The sequence below is a fragment of the Zonotrichia leucophrys genome, chromosome 2 (assembly GCF_028769735.1).
Source record: "Zonotrichia leucophrys gambelii isolate GWCS_2022_RI chromosome 2, RI_Zleu_2.0, whole genome shotgun sequence".
NCBI classification, from domain to species: Eukaryota; Metazoa; Chordata; class Aves; order Passeriformes; family Passerellidae; genus Zonotrichia; species Zonotrichia leucophrys.
The window spans coordinates 111,262,483-111,285,476 of record NC_088171.1 but is presented as its reverse complement, the minus strand read 5'-3'; the positions used below and the strand labels follow the sequence as shown (position 1 = coordinate 111,285,476).

General features: G+C 39.7%; 1 protein-coding gene across 5 annotated transcripts in view; it reads right to left on the bottom strand.

Annotated features, from left to right (window-relative positions):
• The window catches only part of SPIDR (scaffold protein involved in DNA repair), a 196,367-nt gene that overhangs the window by 104,204 nt on the left and 69,169 nt on the right, over positions 1 to 22,994 (bottom strand). For all 5 annotated transcript variants that reach the window (XR_010439214.1, XM_064706073.1, XM_064706070.1 and 2 more), the window contains exon 8: positions 17,371 to 17,590. Coding sequence is in view for 4 of the 5 variants with exons in the window: in XM_064706073.1 (XP_064562143.1) it covers positions 17,371 to 17,590 (220 nt within the window). In the remaining variant the exon portion in view is untranslated. The remainder of the gene's footprint in view (positions 1 to 17,370; positions 17,591 to 22,994) is intronic.

Here is a 22,994-nt window from a genome sequence, read left to right as displayed (position 1 = left end):
TAATTTTAGTTCACAGAACCACAGAATAATGAGGTTGGAAGAGACCTCTAAAATCATTGAATCCAACCTATGCCTGAACACCTCAGCTAGACTATAGCACCAAGTGCCATGTCCAGTCTTTTTTTAAACACATCCAGAGATTGTGATTCTACCACCTCCCTGGGCAGAGCATTCCAGTGCTTTATTATTCTTTTGGTGAAAAATTTCTTCCTAATATCCAACCTACACCTTCCTTGAAGCAGCTTGAGACTGTGTCCACTGGTTCTGTCAGTTGCTGCTCAGTGGAAGAGACCGACCTCCACCTGTGTACAGCCTCCCTTCAGGAAGTTGTAGAGAGCAATAAGGACACCTCTAAGCCTCCTCTTCTCCAGTCAAAACAGCCCCAGTTCCTTCAAACATTCCTCACAGGGCTTGTGTTCCAAGCCCCTCAGCAGCCTCATTGCCCTCCTCTGGATGTGCTCAGTTGTGGGAATACATTATTAAATGGCATTATTTTATTCTACGCTTGAACTAGCTGGTAGCTAAAACTACACAAAAGAGATTCTAGGTTGAGTTGCAGCCCTTCAGTTGAGTTTTACTCCTTTCAATAGCTTTTAGTTCACTTCGTCTGATATTTCTGGGATATAAATTTCAAAAATTCTATAAAATGTTTTTGCCTGGAAGAAAAGAATCTCCATATGTTTTAGTCAATCACTGTATCAAAGATAGTGTTAAAAAAATCCCTGTAATTGCTACCAGGTTCATGATAAAACTGAGAGTATCCTAATTCCAGTATGCCAAAGGAGCAGGATGGTAGGCTAGGAAATATGGGGGAGTAGGGGGAAACACATGGAAATACTATCATTTCTAGAGGATGCAAAGAAAGAGCTCTTCAGTAGACACCTTTCCATTTCACATTTTTAATCGTTAACAAGAAGTGCAAAAGACATCATTTCACCACTCCAAAACCAACAAAACTCTAATGTGTATATGTTGGTTTAATTATAATTTTCCAGGGAATATAAAGGAAGCCAAAACTCATCCTGAAAAGCTAAGGCGTATGACTGGTGGTAGTAAAGTGTTCACATACATCACTTTCCCCCAAATATTTACATTATAAATACAAATTTCTCAATGTTGACTGACCACAATGAAAAAATAAAGATTTGGAAACACTAAGCAAAACAGTTGCATTACTTTCAATATTAATCATAATTAATCAGCTGTTAGGGTTATACTGTCTGTGCAGCTGCAGTTCTACACATGAAGATCCAGATGAGCCCAAAACTTGCAGGTCATCTCTCAGTCCCAGCTCCTCAGCTTCTTGCTCCATTTGTGGCAATTTAAGAAATAAAAATATGTTTGGGTTTTCTTCTAGTGTAAGGACTTGTTACCAAAAGGTCAAACAAGTGTCTGCCCTCTGACCAACCTCAGGCCACCCACAACTTTTTTAGGGAAACCTGCTCTCTGAAGAACCACAGGCCAAGTAAACACACTGCTTTCCTGGTAAGAACATCCTCCAAGTGTTCTTGCCTTTGCCATACCAGCTGGCCACATCTGACCAGCTAGAAAACCCAAAACCACCTTTTCTGCACTCTTCTCCAGAGGTCACGAGTATTCCAGTGACCAACAAATTGGATTGGTAGTGTTCAGGAAGCTGACAACAAGACTCATTAATTTTATTTCATAAAACTTTATAGGTCTCTGAAAAATCATCAGCCAGCTGAAAAAAACCAGCTAATCTGTACTTTAATATATACACCTAAAACTTCTAACTGAAGTCCACTGATGTCAACAGCCAGCCACCAGCATACATGACTATTAAAAACAATACCCTTTTTTTGTATTTTACAACAAAGTGAGAAAAAAGTACAAGATTTTTCTATCACTAAGAAACAGAAGTAAGAAGAAATGTAACAAAAATATTATATTACCTAAAAAAAGTAGTAGCTTAGTAGAACCCGTCAATTTCCTGAGCTTAATAGCAAAGAAAGTGAAATATGTCTTAGTACCTTCTGAAATTAGGCGAAGCTAAGGTGGCCTGTAACCAGTGAATAATACTATACACTTTATAGTGCTTGACATTTTTCTCAATTTTCTATTTTTGATTTTATTTGTATTTTTTCTACATGTAAAGCTAGATGTACACAGAGGGTTTTTCAGGTAAATATTAGGGATTTTAAAATTTTCCCTCTTTATCTTCCAATTTTTTTAAAAATTTCATCTTACCAAAATGTAAATACATGCAAATCAATACCAGGTCACTTCCAAAAAGTAGCCTTTAGAATTTCTGAAAGATGAACTTTTAAAAATGATTGACAATTTAATCCCTAGCATTGAAGTTTGGATGGAGATTAGAACAGGCATAGCGTACAGAAGTGATGAGAACTGGGGTGTGTTCTCACCTTCCCTAAAGATTAAATTCACTCTCTTCTCTTGCGTTTCAGCTGCTTATTCATTCTATTATTCTTTTATCACCAGAAATAACATTGGGATGCCAAAAGCATGAATGAAGTCACAGCAAGAACTTCCTTCTGTGCATGGTACACAGAATCAAACTTCAGGTGTGTTTTCAGGAGGCTGTTTCAGGAACCTGTGATTCACAAGCCATGTTCCAGGCATGCATTGCCATTCAGTCATGGCCAACTTTCTCCTCTCAAAATCTGGCAAGTGCTCTGGTCTCTGCAGATGAAATGGACACTAGATTGGAAATTCAGCCTCAGAAGACTACAAATACTTTGAACATTTGTTTTCAGCAAAAATCCTACATAAAGTGACAAGTATTTGCTGTGGCACAACCACAGCAGTTCACTTGAGTTCTAGAGACAGAAGCCACTCTCTAAGTTACAGAAAAGGGTTTAATTCATCAGCAACAAGGCTTAGAAAACAATGGGTGCAGAGAAAAAAGATCAGAAAATTGAATGATACTCAGAGGTCACTAAGAAAAATACATCAACTCTCTTTTCCTGGTTACTTTTCCATATCTTTTTTGCTTATATCACAAGCAAGAACTATCCATCTGAGTGATAGTTTTTTCTCAAAGTCTAAAATGTCAATTGATATCAGTAATGACCTGTGACACCTGAAATACTGCTAACTGCAAAGCATCAGAAGCAGGGGGAAAAAACCCTTAATTTCACAAGTTCACTTGTACATCTGGCAAGTGAAACAGCCCAGACTCCAGGTGCTAATGGTGCACAGCCCTGCCCACAGAGGGCTAAGCCAAGAGCCTCCTGAGAACCAAACTCGCCCTGAGGTTTTGGAAGGCCGCACTGGGAGAAGGTGTGAGTTTCTCCACAGCTCCTTACCTTCACACATAACCTACACAAACTCTGTTTTGGAGCCTGCTCATACTTTTTTTGAGGTGCGCTCCCTGCTCTTCTCCCTGTTTTTTCTTCTCACGCACCTCTTGTTTTCTGCTTCTGGCTGGGCCTGGCAGTGGCAGTGCTGAACACCAGAGTGGATCCAGCCCCGTTGCTGACTCAGATATGGGAGCCCTGCTCATCAGATTTTGCTGCTGCATTCCAGATTTCGGTACCCCAAAAAATTCAGATGCTTATCTAAACTAAACTTCCCGAGGGTGAGCTATCCCTAGCGCTGAGATGCTTTGAAGGTCGATATGCACTTGAGCAGGAGACAGCACCCAACTGCCCTCAAAGCAGGGCCTACCTACAGAATTTCAGCTCTGTCTGCCTGGGTAAATTACCCAGTTAATTGTCTTGGCATTCATATTTACATTCCAAAAAAGGATAAGCAGAGATGAGGTCAAATCACTACACTGTCTCCCATTAAAACCTTTGTATTAGGCAAATGGACTATAGAAAACTTCTTTTGTTGTGTAAAATGGAACCATATGTACATAACTTTGTAGAGTAATTTTGATGTTAGGTTTATTAATATAATTTTGTTACTAAGCTGTTTACCATTTTAGGCTCCTAATAGCTGTGAGGGCTTGTTAACAACACTGAAATCACAGGGAAGTATTTTCTTTTCCTTTGGTTTGAAAATGAAAACAAAATTCTAAATGTTTATTTCCACACTTTACATTGTGTGTAGCATCTACTTCCTTTAACATGAAAATTTTACAATCATGAAGCCTTTTCCTCAGCCAAATTATTATTGCAACAGTGTGAGACTGCATTACTCAGCAGTGTTTAAAGAAAGTCCCAAGGTGAAATATTTCACTTTCTTCTTAAAGTAATAAGACTATTACTACAAAAAGAAATAATTACAAAAATTACAGCGGTAACAACCCACCACATCTTAAATTGTCCTGTTTGGAGTTGGAGATTATTTTTTCCAGTTTCAATTTTGAAACGGAAAATTCTCCCACATAGCACAGCATAACCAAAAGCTTTTGCTGGCTTGTCTTTTGATTTGGAGAGACAGAATATAGCAGTTTCTGCCAGACTAACTGCTCAAAATCCTAACTAGTTTCTGAAAGTCTCCCTTTACTTTTTTTTTCATAACTAAGGAGTCATTACCCATGGTTCTCCTGGACAACTGCTGGGCCATTTGTAGAATACAGTGAGGAGTGGCAGTAGGCAAAGTATCCATACAGCAACAGACTTTGGTACCCAGCAAACAATCTTCGCTAAACAGAGACCAAAGCAATTCTAGAAACCTTCAGTGTCTATTTAATGCAGGGAGTAGCAAGGCCAACACATGAGTCAGGAAGGAGATGCACACACACACACACACACACACACACACACACACACACTCACACAACTTCACAGTCTCAGAAGTTGTACAATGTTAGTTACCTCAGCTCTGCTGTCCTGTCTTATGAAAAACAAGTAACTAGACTCTAAGTCCAAGAAAAATTGCCATCTGTGTTGCAAATAAAGTTAAGGAGGAAGGTGGGGGAATACAAGGTAATATCAGCCTATGTACTCTCTGCTTACCATAAAGTACGTCAATTTTTTCCCCCCCATTTGACCTCCTAAATGGTTTAAATCTGTTACATCTTGTCAGAAAGGAAGGTGAGGAACACAGAATGAGAGGTGAACCCAGTAATTAAATATGCTGAAAGGTTCCATGATAATTTAAAATCAATGCTCTATTTACCAGTGCAGCATCAAGACAGTCAAGAGGAAAGGAATGGGATAACGTAACCAATAAGTTTCTCATATTTTCCCTCAAGTGTGAAGAATCAGCATTAGACAGGAAAAATGTTAAAAATCACAAGACAAGGAAGTATTTGAGGGAATAATAGGAAGAAGTTAAAAAGATTCACTGAGTTAGTTAAGAGAAAAGAGGGAAAGGAAGAGGAGAGGAGAGGAGAGGAGAGGAGAGGAAGAGAAGAGAAGAGAAGAGAAGAGAAGAGAAGAGAAGAGAAGAGAAGAGAAGAGAAGAGAAGAGAAGAGAAGAGAAGAGAAGAGAAGAGAAGAGAAGAGAAGAGAAGAGAAGAGAAGAGAAGAGAAGAGAAGAGAAGAGAAGAGAAGAGAAGAGAAGAGAAGAGAAGAGAAGAGATCCCCACCAAAGCCTGGAACAGGTCTGTTAGGCTTTCAGCAGGTCAAAAGCCTGTCATAGTCAGGAGGTTTGCTCTTAGCGTGACTGCGACATGCAGGCAAGTTCTCTGATTCTCCCCTGGTAAGCTCAATTCAAAGCAGAGTTTGTAAACATCCCGGGGGAGTGGGCAGAAAACGACACCGCGTTTCAGAAACATTTCCAAGTGTTTTGCAGAAATGAAACTTCACTCAAAGAGCTCAGTTTCGCTCTCCCGGGTGGAGGATGGGTGTCGGTGCGCAAGTTCAGGGGCAGCCAGCGGGAGAAGCCTTGCGGGCAGCAGAGCTGTAGCAGCGCCGTGCCCGCCTCCGGCGCATCCCCGCATCCAGCACGGAGAGCGCACCGAGTTATTACAAGTTGTGCAGAAGCGATGGCGCACAAACCCGAGCAAATATCCCTGCTGCTGGCTCCTATTTCACGGATGCGGAGCTTTGACGCCAGAGAAAGCTGTGGACAAATACGCGCTGCCGCTGTCTCGGTGAGATCAGCTTTTCCTGGGCTCCTGCTGACAACATTGCCACCTTCCGCAGCCGCCGGGAAGGGCACGGACCTGCGCCCGGGGGGCTCGGGCAGCATCCCACCGCCCCGGGAAGCGCCGGGGAGATGCTGCTCAGGAAGGCGCTTTCCCACCGCTGCCCTTTGTAGCCACCCCGGTAACTCAGGATAGTTTATTTTGGAAGCCTGCGATTGAAGGGATGCGGAGCCCCCAGAAGCGGCGCGGTGCAGCCGAGCGCACGCACGGGTGGGAAACGCGACCAAGGGAACGCGCTCGGCGCCACATCTGTTCGGTACATCCCAGGGAATGCAGCACCAGCCTGACTGCTCGTCTCACTTCCAAAACTGCTGAGGAGGCTGGGGAAAGTCAAAGCAGAAGTTAAAGGGAGGCAAATGTCGCTGTCTCCATGGCCGGAGCTGAGGGCATCTCATTGCAGACTCCAGCCCTCACGCACTGGGCTGCCGTCCTACCCAGTATCAGTGAAAGGGGCAACAAAACACATGTACTAGCTACCCTGGCTTCTACATACTCATAATGTCAATATATGCATTTTATATAAGCTTGAACCGCCGATGAGGTTATATGTTAAAAGGCTGTATTTTGTCTTGCTAGCTTGCAGGGAAATATCTTCCTCCAAATCATCCACAGTTCACTATGGTTAATAAAACAGTAGCATTAAGACAGCAGTTAAAATACAACTAATAACAAATCAAATATATTAACCAATACATTTAGTGCACATTCTGAAAGAAAAATGGCTTTACTTAGACATAGCCAAAATACATCAATGGAGCTGTTAATGTGCGATAAGAAAGTACTTTCCAAGAAAAGCTTCAAAAAATCAACATGGCAACCCAAGCAATACCTATATTAATTTAGAAAATGTGTGTTCAGAGTTTAATAAGTGGAGAAGGGCTTTGCCATACAAAATTATACATATTTCCAAATCTCAGAGCTCTTCTAGAAAGGTAGCCTTCAATGTAAGGCTTTGCCAAAGAACAAGATTCATGATCAAAGGTAAAGAATCCCAACCAATTAACTGGAACACACAGGAAAATAATACTTTCATATGCAGTGTAATCTAAATATAAATAGGCATAAAAGTTGCTCCCTCCCCCCTCCAAAAAAGGTATAATTTATATTTGGGTTGTGGAAATAACTTCTCCCCCTTGTTTTCTCCTCTAGCTGTCTTTATGGCAGTTTCAGGGTAACCAGTAAACCTAATAGGATTCCATTCCTTCCTAGGTAAGCATCAGTCCTCAAAAATCAAGTAATTACAGTTTTATCTACAGTGACCTACAACCAAAGGCGATTCTCAAGACTTAGGTGGACTATTCTAGAAGCTGATCATGTTGAAGTTTGTTTTTAGAATGGGTTTGCTTTTGAGTATAGCTAGAAAACAGGTCTCTGCTATACAGCAAGATTCAAAAGCAAACTCCTCAGGTCAAATATCTCCCAGGAAAATTAGACAATCACCTCATGCAGAACTTCTCAAGCTATAAAGCACAGGAGGCTGCAAAAAGACAAAGGAAATACTGGGCAACTTATTTGGTTTTGTGTGAGAGATGGAAGGTAAGAAATATTTGGGAATAAAATAAAGAACAATCCTATATTGTAAAAAATATATTTTCATTCAAATGTCTTCAAAATAATTTGAAGAGTGATTATTATACATATATACTGTAAATGTGAGCTTCTTCAAGCATAGAAACCCTGTAAAACCCAGTGACAGCCCATATCAATAAAATTTATCTCTTCCTCAATCTGTACATTCACAATGCATAAAAAACTACCAGCCCTACAAAATTAGTATTTATGACAAGCTTAGTGAACCAGAAGACAAGCAGTAAGGCACAAATGCCATGTACAAATCTCACATAGTTGCATTGCCCGCGTTTCTTAAAAATGAACCTCAGCTTGGAGGAGAAACTTGGTTTTGGGAAACACAACAGACAGACATGCTGTGCCATGCTGGGAAGACAGATGAAAACACAAATAAAATCAATATAATTTATGGTTTTATACTGACTCTTAAGTGTTCTCAAGTTCGGTGCTTTCAGTGTGTGCATGCAGCACTGTAAATATTCTGCCAGATTTTTTTGGGAGTAGTTATGATCCTCAATGTCTGTCCCAACAATACCTCAGAGCACCTCGGGATATTTCTTCATAGCCTCAGTTCACATTACAAGGGATTAGCTGGAGATGCTGGCAGACTTGGGTTTGCACTAACAGCAGTCAAGGTGGACACGCAGTCCTGGTTTTTATGACAGCCAAGGACCTTGGACTGACTATGGACAATGACTGCCAGGAAGACCATGCAGAAGTGCATTATCGTGATCTGCTCAACAGCAAACATGTGCTGCTTACAGGAAAAAAAAATAAATACAAGACTTAGAAAAAGGGAAGATAACGATAAAAACAAAAAACATCCCCAGAAATGCTCACTAGGCTCCTTTATTTTTAACTCTTTCTTTAACTCTTTTACCAAGAAGAGAGAAAACAGGTAATGTTTCAGAAGTCCAAAGAGGTTAAAGAAACTAAAAAACCAGCAAAACAAACCAAAAACCCCCATACACACAACCACCCCCCTTCCCACATACTGCCAAGTAATGATTTTTTTTCTTTTTTTGGCGCCACATCAGTGATTTGGCTTTCCACACACAAATCCCCAAAGGTAAAATCAGTGGTTGTACAGGACTTCTAATGCTCTAAATATTGTTCTGAAACTTCTGATTGGAGAAACTTGGTGTTCCCAAAAGCTGTACTGGGGCAGTAACTAGAGGAGTACTTTTTCAGGACATATCAGGACACTGTCAAAGAAGCCTACCAGGCAGGGAGAAGTTATACATTGCAATCTGCACAGTGAATGTTGACTTGGAAGACTGATAGGAAGAGAAGCTTCATCAAACACCCAAAAGGCTACACTGAATGTTTCATAGCTGAACTGTTTCATATACCAAAGTACGTTCTTCTGCTAATAATACATAAAACTACAGGTATTTTCCCCACTAGCTTTTACTGAAAGAGAAGTAATCTGCCTGGAAGAAGTAACAGTAAAATTCTGTTCTCCCTCTTGCCCTCCCATGCTCCCGCCCCCCAGGATAGCTGAGATGTTTTAAATACTGTATTTTGGGTAGCAACATTCCAAATCTTTCAAATATCTGAAAGCCACATTCCCCTTTTGAAATACTTGGGGCTTTAATTACTATTTCTGCTAGGACTACAGTAATTAACTGTTGCTTACCTACACTTAAATATGACATTCAGGAGGAGGAATCTGACAAAGCATACCTTGATATTGTAGGGAATGACCACACAGGATAATTTGGCAAACTCACGCTTTATCCATCTCTTTGCCCACACAAAATTGCCCAAGGACAAAAGCATCCTTAGCATGAAAATCCAGCGTATATCCAGAAAATATTCAGCTTATTCAAGCCCCAACCTAACTGCACACAGAACTGTATGGAAAAATCATACTCCAAATACACATCTACCATTCCAGTAGCAAATCACACCTGATAAATAAAGACAATGGCACTTGTCTTGAAAATTGCCTCTCCACAGTGAGCTATGGAAATACATTTTATTTTATGAAGTGAAGGTGCTGAACAGCAATCCAACAAGCAGAAACCATAAATTTTCAAAATGTTAATTTTTAAAAGAAAAGATTACCTGTTTTGGGTAATTATTTGGGTAATCAGATTATTACTGATAATCTTGAATATCCAAAGAAACCCATTCACAAAGTCAAAACTTGCTCTTCAGTGGTTAAACTACTGAAGGAATTTTGGCACATAGTCTTTTTACAAATTAAGTATTGTTTTACATGTCCCAAATCTGTTAGTCATAAACATTAGCAGAGGAATACAAATCACAACTTTTTAATAACCCTGCAGTAATTCTGAACTTGTTCATCTGAACTTATTTAGCTTGTTTTTCCTTCATGACTGGATAAAGCAGACTGCAGTGCCAGGTCTTGGCTCCACCAGTTGCTCATTAAACAAGATCTGGAATTTAGCATTGGATTGAATACACATGGGAACTCATGTGAAGCTGCTCGTATATCAATGATAGCTCCGTTGCTAACACAGAGTTTATCCAAGACCGTACATTTTTCGTTGACTTGAACAAAGCTGTTCACCATCCTCTGGTTTTGACGTCAGTGGACAACTACCCACTAACAGTATCTGTCACTACAAAATGCTTGGAATTTCCTCACTTATAAAAGCTGGAAAGTTTCAAGTACAGACTTTTCATTAAAAAACAAAACAAAACAAAACTTTATTAGATTTTTCAGGATAAGATTATTTTGTGAATATTAGGAGAAAACATTTTTATTCTCACTGAATATTTTTTCCAGTAATTTTTTGGACATAAACAACATCACTGACTGTAAGGAATGGATGTTTAAAAACAATTTTCCTGTTCTGTTGCTAAAAGCTGTGGACTCAGATGTATGCTAATTCCTCAACATGGAAGCACCACAGTGAGGTGATTCAGATTTTTCCCATTAACTGGACACCACAGTTATTCCAGTAGGATCTAGCTGGACGGTATCTATAATTTAGGAAAAATGTAGAAAAACACAACCCACGCATAAAGCAGGCTGTTCACATCCCCTGTCTCTCTTCTACAACTCCTTTATTCTTACAAGCCCATGTTGGAAAAAGCCATCCTGGTGGAGACTCCCTCCAGAGAACAACATGCAGTGCTCCTTTTGGGTGAGCTCTGCTGCCGGTGTGTGAGGCAGGAGCACTGGATGTGCCCAGCTCAGACACACATCTGATCAGGGAGGCCAGAGGTATTCCACCCCGACGGAGGCTTCTGTGGCAGCAACAACGCATTTCAACCTTGATCTGAAAGCCAAGCTGCTGCTTTGCAAACACACCGCTCGCTTCTGACCCCTCTGATTTGGCCGAAAGCAAACAAATGGATCAACAAACCCCTGCGCCTAATTGGTACAGTGCAGTGGAAATTCCCCTTTTCAGCATGGCAAGATACCATCAGCTATTAATCCAGAGACAGGCAGTCGTGTTTAAGAATCCAGTTTCAATCTTTTACACAACTCTGTATCTACTGTTTTGAGGCTCCCGTCCTCCTGTGTTTCCATTCTTTTCTCCATGGAAACCCCTTTTATAGAGAGCAGGTTTTTCATCTTTGCTTTTCAGGGTGCTTATATTTTCTACATGGCATTTGTATAATGTGTCTATCCATGCCACACTTGTAAAAATAAGCACGTCTGTCTCACTGTAAAAATGCAATCGTGTTACTGTGTTTATTACACATAGCCCACATCCGAAATACCAGGTATCTGTTGCTTCAGGTGGTTGTGGCAGATCACAGAAATGACATCAATGACTTTTTCTCCTCTGTCAAAGCTGTGCAATTCTGCATTTTTCCAATTATGTCATCCACCTATGAAGGAATACCACTATTCACTGATTAGATTACTAAGAAATTGTGTTGTTTTGATTTTCTACATGCAAAGTAAACAAACTCATGTAATATTAATTGCTTCATCTCTTCACTTCTAGAGATATCAAATAGCATATACCTGGGCAGCTATACAGATAAAATTTTCTCCCTTTCCATGAGAGGATGGACAAAAGAAAAATAATTTTTTTAAAAGAAAAAAGGAGAAAAATCCTAAGGTCTATTCTGTCAAGAAGAGACAAAGCAAAAGAAACACAGAAGAAATTATATTAAAAGCTTGCTAGGGACCACTTTCAGTTCATATAAAGTAAGTGTATTTTTGTTCTCAAAAGACAAAACACCTCTTCTGAAGTGATTGCACTAGGACAAGTGTATCTTAGCAAAACAAAAAGTAAATTCTTGCAAACAAAACTGCTGCTGCTTCAGCTGCTTCTGAAAGGAACTTTAATTTTCACAACTGCATGATCTCTGAGAAGCAATTCCAAGCAGATGATATGATCTGATCTTTGGCTCCAAGGCCATTCCCATATGTACTTTAGAAATAGTGCCCACACTGGCTTTACAGCTCTGAAGTTTTGTAGAATTTTATCTTCTGAGTGAGCCTCATCCTTCTTATCAGGTTCTCCCACTCTGCCATTGTTACATTCTTTCTTTGAAGATGTTAAGGCAGAGCCAACATCTTTCCAGTGAGGGGGATCTGACTGGGGATCTCCCCCCCTCCCCCTTTTCCATCCGTTTGAATATTTATACGTGTATATATAAAGTGCCCAGGTTTCATGAGAGGAAGATGGTGAACATTGATCAGTTGGACAAAACTGATCTATCAAGCATTCAAAGAAGCTGCCTCTCTGTGGAATAACCAGAGATACTGAATGCATGTGAAAGATGTTCTATACATGTCCTTCCTTAATTTGAGAAAATTTAGGATAGAGATGCTTTCTTTACAGAGCAGCAGGAGATAATTTCTGCATTTCATTAACATGTGAAGCCTAGATCCTGCTTTCACATGACCTTTCTAGTGATAGGTACTCTGTATGTTCTTAAATGCTTCCCTTGCTTGATGAGAGTGAATAAAAAAAATAAAACTTAATCAAATGGAAGCCAAATGCTCTTTAACATGAGCCATGCTAGCTCAAAACACCTTTTTCATGTGAGCTCCCTATGTTGCTCCTGTTGTTTCTCACCCAGGTGACGTAAGACAGTGTTAGGTAAGACAATGCAAAAATCACAGTAACATACTCATTTATCATAAATGCTGCTGTTGAGTCAACAACACAGCCTACAGCATGCCCAGGATAATTCTAAAGTAGAATACTACCTGAATCCACAAAACCAGATTGCTTCTTGCACATAAATTTCTTCAGAGCTTGCCTGCACGTTTCTACAGCAACTTCCACCACTGGCCTACATTAAAGGACTTAAGATACAAGATTTCATCCCTGTACATCAGCTGATCTGTAGCAATGTTTTGTATGAGTTGTTCTTCTTGGCAGTAAATAATTCAAAGGCTTTTAAAACTCCTTCACTGAGGAGAGACTGAATTTAGCGTTATGCAAACAGAAATGAGAAGTCCACATTAAACACTTTCTCCAGGCACTGGAACACTCAAAGTTGAGTAATTATGACTCCCCGTGGTTTCACAGGTTAAGAGAAACTAAAGAACAACTTTGAAGTTGCTTGTTGATGTCACAGATTTAAGTGTTTTATGTACTTGCCATACCAAGTTCCTAAAATAAACTGTCTCAGAGAAGTTGCATGGGGAATAACGGCTATCCAGCCAAGGATCTTGTTTTCTGCAGAGTTTTCAGGCAGTGTAAGAACAGAACAGGGTGGTTATATCCTTCATACTGCCCCTGCCCCCAGTAACTAGCACCACATGAACCTCCTGAACTAGAGGCTTCATACCAGACTTGCAAATTAAATAGGTATGGATCGACCTCTGAGCCTGTCCAAATCAAACGTGATCTGTGGTTTATACGGCTATTGCCAAGAGCTCTATTAATATCACATACTTCTAGTAGTTTTACTTCAGAAATACATGAAAAACATTTCAAAGTTGTTAAACTTACTGGCAAGGGAAAGAATTCTAATCAGCACCATTTCCTTCAGGTCAGTTTGTCTTGAATATTAACTAGTAGGCATATCTATGAGCACAAGACAGGAGTATCTAAAGCAAACAGTCCATCCCCAAGCCTTGCAGCGTCAGCAGTCAAATGAATCCTGGAATCTCTAAAAATACCAACTCTCATTACTTTCTGTCAGGTATGGTAAATTATTTCTATAATTTTTACAATGAAACAAACAGAAAAAAACCCCAGGTACGTTGAAGCCATAAAATCACCACCAATGGCAGAGTGGAAGCCTTGGTTTCCACTCTCTCATGTCTTTGCAGGCAATCTTTACTTTTTGCTGGATATGTATTTCTGCAAAGTGAATAAAGACTTAGAAATCAATTTAATTAAACTCAGTAATAAACTTTTTTCTTTTCCAGGTGTTAAAAACACTTAATGATTCAGATTTAGTTTGTGAAAAATTATGAGGTGTTCATTTAAAATCTCAATCTAAGAAGTTGCTCAGGTACTGCAAAGAAAACCAAAGGCAAGCCTACACAGGCAGGGGCAGGCAGGGCTGAGTTCTTTTGCCTGTTTTGTTCCCGGCTGGCCAGACAGAAACCAGCTCCAGCCCAAAACACACAATCATTTTCATGTGATGTGTCCAAGCTAATAGGCCTTATTTAGATACAACACTGCAATAATACTTCCACATAGCCACAAGATCAGAGCAGGCTCCTGTCAGATGTCTCAGTGGCCAGGCAGCTGAGCTCTGTCCTGCACCACACACGCTGGTTTGATAGCTTTTATCGGTTTGTGGGGGTTGCTTTCCCTATAGCAAGTGACAATTCTCACATCAAATCCCCTACTTTGTAATTGTAAATGATTTTTATTTTTTGGGGTTTTTTTGTAAATTGTAAATTGATTTAAAATATGTACCTTAAGACATTAGACCCAAAGAAATTAATATCTAGTTACAAAGAAATCTGAGTTCAGTCCTGGTAATTCTTGCCCTGACACAAAGCTCTTCTGAAATCCAGTGGGACTGTTCTCATGAGCAATGTTTGGTGGTAAGATTCTTACAACCAGCCCCCTGTCAATATTTTATTTTTGAAATTAAATTGCTTATACTGCAGTGCTGAAGTTTCATGGGATTCTGTATGCAAACAAATACCAACAAGCATATCAGCTCTTCTCTAAACACTGCTTCCTGAAGTACTTAATGCAAGTCTACTGCTGGAGATGTTTCACATACCAGGTTATGCACTGAGTTCACAGCACATACAAGTACAGTTACAAAAGCAAAGTCTAATTTTACAAAGGCTCCAAAATTAAATGTTCAATTTTTGACATGAATAATCACCTCCAGGAGCCAGCAGACTGTGTGTCTACATCTTACTTACTTGGTCATCTGGTTAGAGGGCAAAAAGCAAAGTCAGAATGTAATTCTGGAATTTTATTTTAAAGGTAATGGGAAATTTTTCTCTCAGGACACAACAGCACCAGAAGCAGGCCACTTACAAAACACCCCATCTCATGCCACTCTGTCCTGCCATACAACTGTCTCAAAATACAAGACAACAATGTGCAGTGTACTATGTATCCCAAAACCACAGGTAGTTCACGGATTGTCTCCCCTTGCATCTACTTTTTTGTGTGTCTCTTTTGCTTCTGACTGATTTTAATAAGATACATAAGATGTTAATAAGATATATAAATATCCTTATTTCACCATGTCAGGATTAGATTTAGTTAATTTGTTTTTTCACTAGTCACACATTTGAATTGACAGACAAGCGTTTTAACAGAAACAGCATTTGTTTTTAACAGAAGTACAAATTCAATGCAGAGTAACAAGAACTAGACTTCAGCATTCAGAGTTCTCAAGTAAGAGTTTAAGAGAATAGAAGCTTGGAACTGTGATAGAGGAAACTTCCACTAAGTATACAAGTCCAATTTTCAATTAATGTAAACTGAAAGTGCCAAATTATAATCTAAAACAAAAACATCCCTCATTCTCTCCCCTCCCTGCCTCCAGTATTTTAACAGTATCCAGCCCAACTTTTTTTGAAGTTGGTTGAGTAAACAGACAACTGACATGAAGATAATTTCAAAAAGAGAGAAAATAGAACTAGAGATGAGGTTTAATGCAGTTTTGCTACAATTAAGTGATGCATTTATGAAGTGCTTTGAGAGACATATAGGTAAGGAAAGCAACTGTGACAATGCAGATGTATCCTCTGTCCAAACATTACGGTTTCATGAAATAAACTTCTTCCTACATGAAAAGCACATCCTACTAAAGATATATATATATTTTTTTAAAAAAGCAAATAAAAGGCAGAGTTTCTAGGAAGACAGACAGCTAGCTATGAAGCTTCCTAAAGAAATCTCAGCTTACATGCATACAGGAATGAGCTTTGTGTCCAGAACGTCTTAAAATTTAAACAAATGAGAAGAGTAGACCAGTACAGTTGCAGATGTCTGTAGTCTGGAAAGGATCAGATCAGTGCAGATTTACATCTTCCCAGAGCAGACATGAAACAAGCTGCAGCAGTCCGAGACTTACACAAGCTAAGCATTCTACAGGAACAGGTCAGGAGAAGAAAAGAAGAAAACAAAGAGAAAAGTTGAATCACATCCTACTTAAAACAGTTTTTCTGGTACAAAAATCTTCATGTAGAAGGATACAGCTGCATAAATGCAAAACCTCGTGGTTTAAAAACGACAGAGGAAACCTGAAGAGAAAAACGGAACTAAGTTTGTAGGAGAGAGAAACAAGAAGAAAACAGGAAAACAAAGCCAAATGTAAAGCGTGAAAAAAAGCTTGTGAAGGAGAGATAAATGAGAAGAAAACAGGGCAGTGAATCAGAATCATATCAGACTAGGATTTAATTAATATTGAACTTAATTTTCCCTTGGCTACTGATCTATTTACATCTAAACAATCAATAGTTGTATCTGTAGCCATAAAAAACGCCAAATAAAATATCTTAGTTTTTGAATTGCATCCAGAAAGAGTTAAAAACATTTCAGAAGCAAAAGACTACAAATTGGGGAACTCAGAAAAGATTTGCAGCTATCAATGAAGATAAAAACCAGATACAGACCTTTGCAAAACAGGAAAAAGTATTTTGCAAAAGGATATGGTCAAACATGAGAGGCAGCTGGAGGCTAAAACTCAGGTAGTGAATGCTGAAAGACATAAGAAAAGTATTTCCTCTTTTATAATTTAGGGTGGAGGGCAGTGAAGAGAGAAGTAATGTTCCCACTTCAAAGTTCCCCTAAATTTTTATGAAGAGTAGTCCTTCCAGCCTACAGCCACTACCAACCAGCTGCTTTACTAGAAATCTCATCATTTTTTGCTACCCTTAAAATTCAGGTAAATAATCCAACCCAGAAAATAATCACAAGCATAGACCAAACATTTTTAAGAATTCCAGAAAGGTTGTGCTGAAGAGGAACTCAGGGAACTGAAGACTGAATGCTATACAGTTAATAGAGACTTTTTCACTGAAATATTATACCCATGCTCCCAACAACAGATGAGCATTCCTGAAGTACTTTGCTCCCAGAAAGTATGCACTTTATTGGCCTTATCATTGATAAGACATTGCTCAGGCCTTCCTAGTGCTCTAAACATGAAAATATTAAGCGAAAACACAACTGAAGCCCTGAGCAACACTAGAGGCATCATGATACACATTTAGCTGTTATCTGAGCTGTCTTGAAGGTATCTGTCAAAGTCTCTCAGGCTGCCAGAGACAGATGACCACAAGAATGCCCTGTTCTCCCGTTACCCCCCAAGGTTTTTCCTACAGCAGTGCAGACAGCACTCTACCGACTCCACTTTGCTCTGCAGTGCTACAGCAAGTGTGGCCCCTTCTCCTTACTCACCACGGGGGATAGATGTGGATGACATCCCTTGGTCTGCTCTTCAGGTGAGCTGCTGTCTCCCTTGTGAAGAGGACTTTGAGCACTGGCTCCTCTGCATTGACGACAGCATCCTCGGGCGAAAGCGCAGCAGGAGACTGTTCCAGCTGCTGGCAGATGGCAACTTGTATCGTGCACTCCTCAAATATTTCCAAGATCCTCACAATTAAAACACCAGATTTATCTGGAAAGAAAGTGAAAATGAAAAATAAAAATGCAAAGTCTGGATGAGGAGAAAGAAAGAAGTTCTGGCACTCTAAAGATGTGCATCACTCTGTGCTCTGCACATCTGTCTGACCATAATAAATCCATGTATGAGTAGAATACACAGTCTTATCAAAAGACCTACATTAAGCTTTTGCAGTAATTTTTGTTTTTTCTATAGATACTATTAATTGTAAAGAAAAAAATCCCACCTGCACTGCTTCCAAGTATCAATGAATTCAGAAGCTCCTTACAAGAAGCCCTCTCCCACCACACTTAAACTTTTAAATCTTGCAACTCATTGACTTTGTTCAGTCTTTTTTATTAGATACTGCAAAAAATGTATTTATTTAAAAACTGAATAATCAAACACTGTGTTAAAAGTGAAGTTGTATTTGCCCTCCTTGACCTTTCTCAAAGCAGCAGCTGTCAGGAACGAAATTAGAAGAATACAAAGCATCTAAAAGCTGATGATTCACACTGAGGGACAAATGTGGAAAAAGAAGGAGTGAGATGCACTGCCTAAAAATAATTATTGCAAAACTGATCATCCATTTTATCAGTAGGCAGTCAGGGTAGTCAGAAGGCTCTGTTGTTTTAAAGCAACATGAACAGACACAAGCATCTACACAGATCGATTCTTAGCACTTTCATCTCTGCTGAACAAGAAACAACTTTGCACTGAAATGAAATTACCCCTGGGTCCTTTGCACTCTGCACAGGACAGCAGCTACTCAGACAGACCTTGGTCTAAGCTGTAAGAAAATGCAAGATTTATTCTCATTCTCACCTAGCCTTACTCAGATCTGCACTCAGGTCACTGAGAGGAGAAATGCTGTTAGCCTGCCGAATGCTGCAAGCATTTAGTGGGGCAGAAAAGGGTCCCAGAGGACAAGGGCAGCAGAGCCCCAGTTCTACCCTTCTTGATTTACAAGTTGCATTGGGAAAAACACAACATCCCAAGAAAAACAGCTGATATAAATTATTGTCTTCCCACAGCAAAGAAGAAACAGGGGAGGAACAGTGAACGTGATACTGGAACTTAACAGAAGAACTGTACTAGTTATTTGTTTGTTTATTTTAAGGCTCATTTCACAACTGTGAATGTTTTTCCTCTGGAAAATAAATCAAAATATTTTAGTTTGAGTTTATGAGAAACTTCAAAAAAAATTAATCCAACCCTCAAGAAACCCAAACCAAAAAAACTGGGCCCTAAAACCTTTCAAATTTATTCAATAAAGTTGAATTATACAAAAGTAAAATAAAAAAATTCTGTCCCTGTTTTTATTAAATTTCATACTGAAACTGAAATAAAGCAATTTGGAAATCTAAAACTAAATTGTTCTCAAAACCACTTTCATGTGAACCCATTCTTCATCACATGCAACATGCTTCTGCAAAGCATTCTGCTTCCCCTGAACTGGTATTTTCCAGCTCTATCAAGGGTTCCACCAGACAGTCAGACACAAAATGTACATAAGCCACTTCTGTCCAAGCCATTACAGCTTGACCTCCTTTCCCAGATCTGAGAAGCAGGAGAATGAACCCTTTCTGCCAAGTCCTTTGAAAATGACTGATGAAGAGAGATGGTTGTGCCTGCTGCTGCTCCTCACTGCTGTCACCTTCTCAGAGAAAGCCACAATGCCACAGTGCCACTGCAGAGACTCTCTGCACTGAGATAATGTTTGCTTATGTGAAAATTCTGACAAGGGTGAGCACTGACTAGTTTTCTATGCCTGAAGGGAAGGGCTTAGAATATTCACACTTGAATTCTGTTTTGCCTGACTAGCTGCAGTTGTGGTCCTCTGTCAACCCCAAGTCATTTGGCACGCATAAGCAAATTCTGCTAACCACAAAAATTCTCATCCTTTAAAGTAACTAAGCATTTACCTCTTCCCTCTAGACATACAGCACAATTTGCATTTACATCCACTTTAAAAACCAAGTCACAAAAAAAAAAAATCAGTCTCAATTTTCAAACGCACCAACAGCTTATTAAAAAAAAGTATTAAGACAGCTTGTGAGAGAGACTGCTCATCACTTCTGAACCAAGCATTTCTTATGTGAAGAATTCTATGACAATTCTTACTGGCCAGCAGCTTATATGTTACTCATTTTATACAGCAGGTTGAAGACAATGAATGACAGCCTAACAGTATTTTTCTTTTCTTTTAAATACCTCTGACTGTAAAACAGTTAAAAATACTAGGCCAATCAAGAACTATATCTGTATGAAAGTTTTAAAAGACATTGGAGTAAAAAATATCCTACCACAACACTAGAGTCTCTTGCAAGTCTAAAGTTGGTGGAAACACTGGGAGCTGATTCTAAATGAAGCAGAATGCTTCTGCACTAAAAGCAGCTCAATTTCAACCAGTAGCCAAGTCTCACACTTGGCACACATGCACATTCTACAGAACCACAATCTATTTGTTTATTTAGATGCACAGAGATAGTTCAGTTTAATTACTCTGAAATTATTATTACTGCTGATGATAGTGTTCTCTTGAACAACATGGAAAAGCACTTTGGATTGCTGGCACATGATGAAACACCAAATTTCAGAATGTAGCTTTGGTTTTAATACATTTGGTTCTTGTATTGTTATGTCAATCAAAAATAAATCAAACATATGTGGCAGCACACTGAAGGGCAAATTTGTGGGTGAGGAGACAGGCTGGATCACTGCAAATTCTACGGTTTCCAGAGTTTACTTGTTTGTTCATCCATGTGAAAAGCTCACTTTAGGGTTTTGCATTGTTCTCCTTCAGCCTTGGATAACTAACATAAATTCCTACTTGCTTGCTGAAGTTATCATTCACTTACTTGAATTTACAAAGCAGAATTAAAGCTCAAGAAATTCAGAAGCAGACATGTGCATGTTTCGTGGCAATACCTAGTAATCTTAAATAAGGAATAATACCTTACAATTGTGTGCATTTTAAAAGGTGCAATCAATAATGTGTTGCAATTGTGCCCATTCCTACACTGCAAATTTCTTCATTTCCCATTCTGCTGCCCGGAATACTCATGGATTTCTTCAGGGTTAGCTTCTAGGAGACTTAATGAGCAAAGCCACTTCAGTTTACTTACTTCAAGGTAACCTTTATTCTCCCACTGAAAGACAAGTACACACTCTCACACTCACTGGGAGTGAGCATACAGCTGCCTGGATACATTTAGAAATCTTCCATGAAGCAGCAATCAGCAATTTGAGGACTGTTTAACAAAGCTCTTATAGAATCATAGAAGATCTCAAGTTGAAAGGGAGCCACAAGGACCCTCAAGTCCAACTCCTTGCTTCTCAGAGGATCACCTAACACTAAATCATACAACAAATGTTCCTTGAAATGAGAGCCTTGGTGCTGTGAGGAGCCTGTTTCACTGATCAACCACACTTGCAGTGAAGGACCTTCTCAAAATATTCAATCTGATTCCAGAGGCCTCTGTAAAGTGAAATGCTTGGGGGAGACAAAGATGGAAACCCAGATCAGCCTGCTCAGTGTGAGACACAGGTGCATTTCTCAGCCAAGCCCTGGGTGTTCTGAGCTCTGGTGACAGAGTGCTGCTGCAGCTCACTGGTCCTGGAACACAGCCTAACATGGACAGCTGCCCCTTCCAGCATCTCTCAGAGTCAGCTGGAAAGTCAGAGAAAACATCCACTGACACAAGGATCATTTGAAATATCTGGCCCCATGAGTAGAAACAGGGAGTTTATTCATCCCAGGGGCATGAAATGTAATTCAATCACTGATACACAGGGCTTAAGGTGCCACAGGGAAAACCAGAAAGGCAGTGATAAATCTAGCTGAGTATGAATTTTGCAGAGGTATTTGAGGTGTATAACATGTGCCCTCTAAAGAACACCATCTGAAAGGAGGGGATCAGCCACCAAGGCCTGTAATGCTCCCTCACTTCTCACAGAATTTTCCATAAGAAGAGAAATCTTCACAAATGTATGCAGTAACATGCTGGCTACTACTGAATCCACATATTGATCACAGAAAGGACAGTGTACAAGAAAAATCAGGTACCAGTTAGGAGCTAGATTAGTTACATCACCCTTTGCAGAACACCACTGTGATAAATGCCACCCTCTGAAAAGCAACAGACAGAAACTATTGCCAGATGGACCATGAGCAAACAAATAAGTTCCTTCACAATTTGCAAGCGGTCCAGAAATCCAGAAAGAGTGAAATCCATGAGAGAGACTGATTGGTAGGAGGAATGAGCCATTTAAGCAGGGAAGCATCTTTGGTGAAGCCTTGCTGTGATTGGTAGGAATCTCTCTCACCTTCCAGACAAGAAATAAGAAGCTCTGAAAAAGATGAAGAAATCCTGATCCAAAACTGGGCAAATGGAACATCAACCTCTCACTGCTACTATTAGCAGAACATTTGATATCACAGGGAAAGGTCTTTTCAGCAAAAGTAGTAATGGAGCAAACCTGGCAATGATCTTGGGCATAATTTCCAAAAAAGGCTGATGATCTATAACAGTATGATCACAACAGGTCGATGTTGTATGCATGGGTTCAGAAAAACAACTAGTAACCTTTTGGTAGGAGAAAAACATATTTAGAACTACTAAGAACACAGACAGTAATTCTGATTTAGAAAGTCACCCAGTCAGAGATCTGTGGGAAGTATTTGGGAGAATATTTTGGGAAAATACCATCAAGTGTTAGCCCTGTTATCACTTTTCCTAGGCATTTTGATAGCTCTTGTCATTGGCAGAAACAGGATCCTAAGCTAGATGCACTTTGGTTTAACCACCTAAGAGATCTGCTCTGACATACACAGTTAATTATTTAATTCCAGGTGTCCTCTGGGCTGTTGGTTTTTCACTCCAATTTGCAACCCAGACATGAAGTAGCTCAAAGATAATTCCAGTGCCTGGGAGATGAACAAACCAATTTCACACTGAATGCATCAGTTTCCCTGGGTGCTTATTTTCATTTTTGTTTATTACTTTAGTACACAGGGAGATGCTGCCCTTCAGCCATATACCATGTCATACACCATGACACCAAAATATATTTTGATGCGCTACTTTGCAGATGTTCTGCATTTACTCTGAATTCCAGAAGGGTTAAAAAGAAACAAAAAGAAGGGAAAAAAAAAAGGGGGGGGACTGGGGGAAGGGCAAAAGAAAGCTCCCCATTCCTTTGGAGCTCATAGACCCTGAGGTGTTGAGCCCTATGAAGACTTCAGATGACTCTACAGTGTCTGGCAGACTGAATGCCCCTAATCTTCAGACCTAACACAGTGGCTTCTCAGCAGACACATATATTTAGGCCACATCAACACTGAATGTACATGGTCACAGATAATGCACTGGCCATGCCAAGGGCAGCCTAGGAGCCAGGCTAAGAAGAAAGCCAG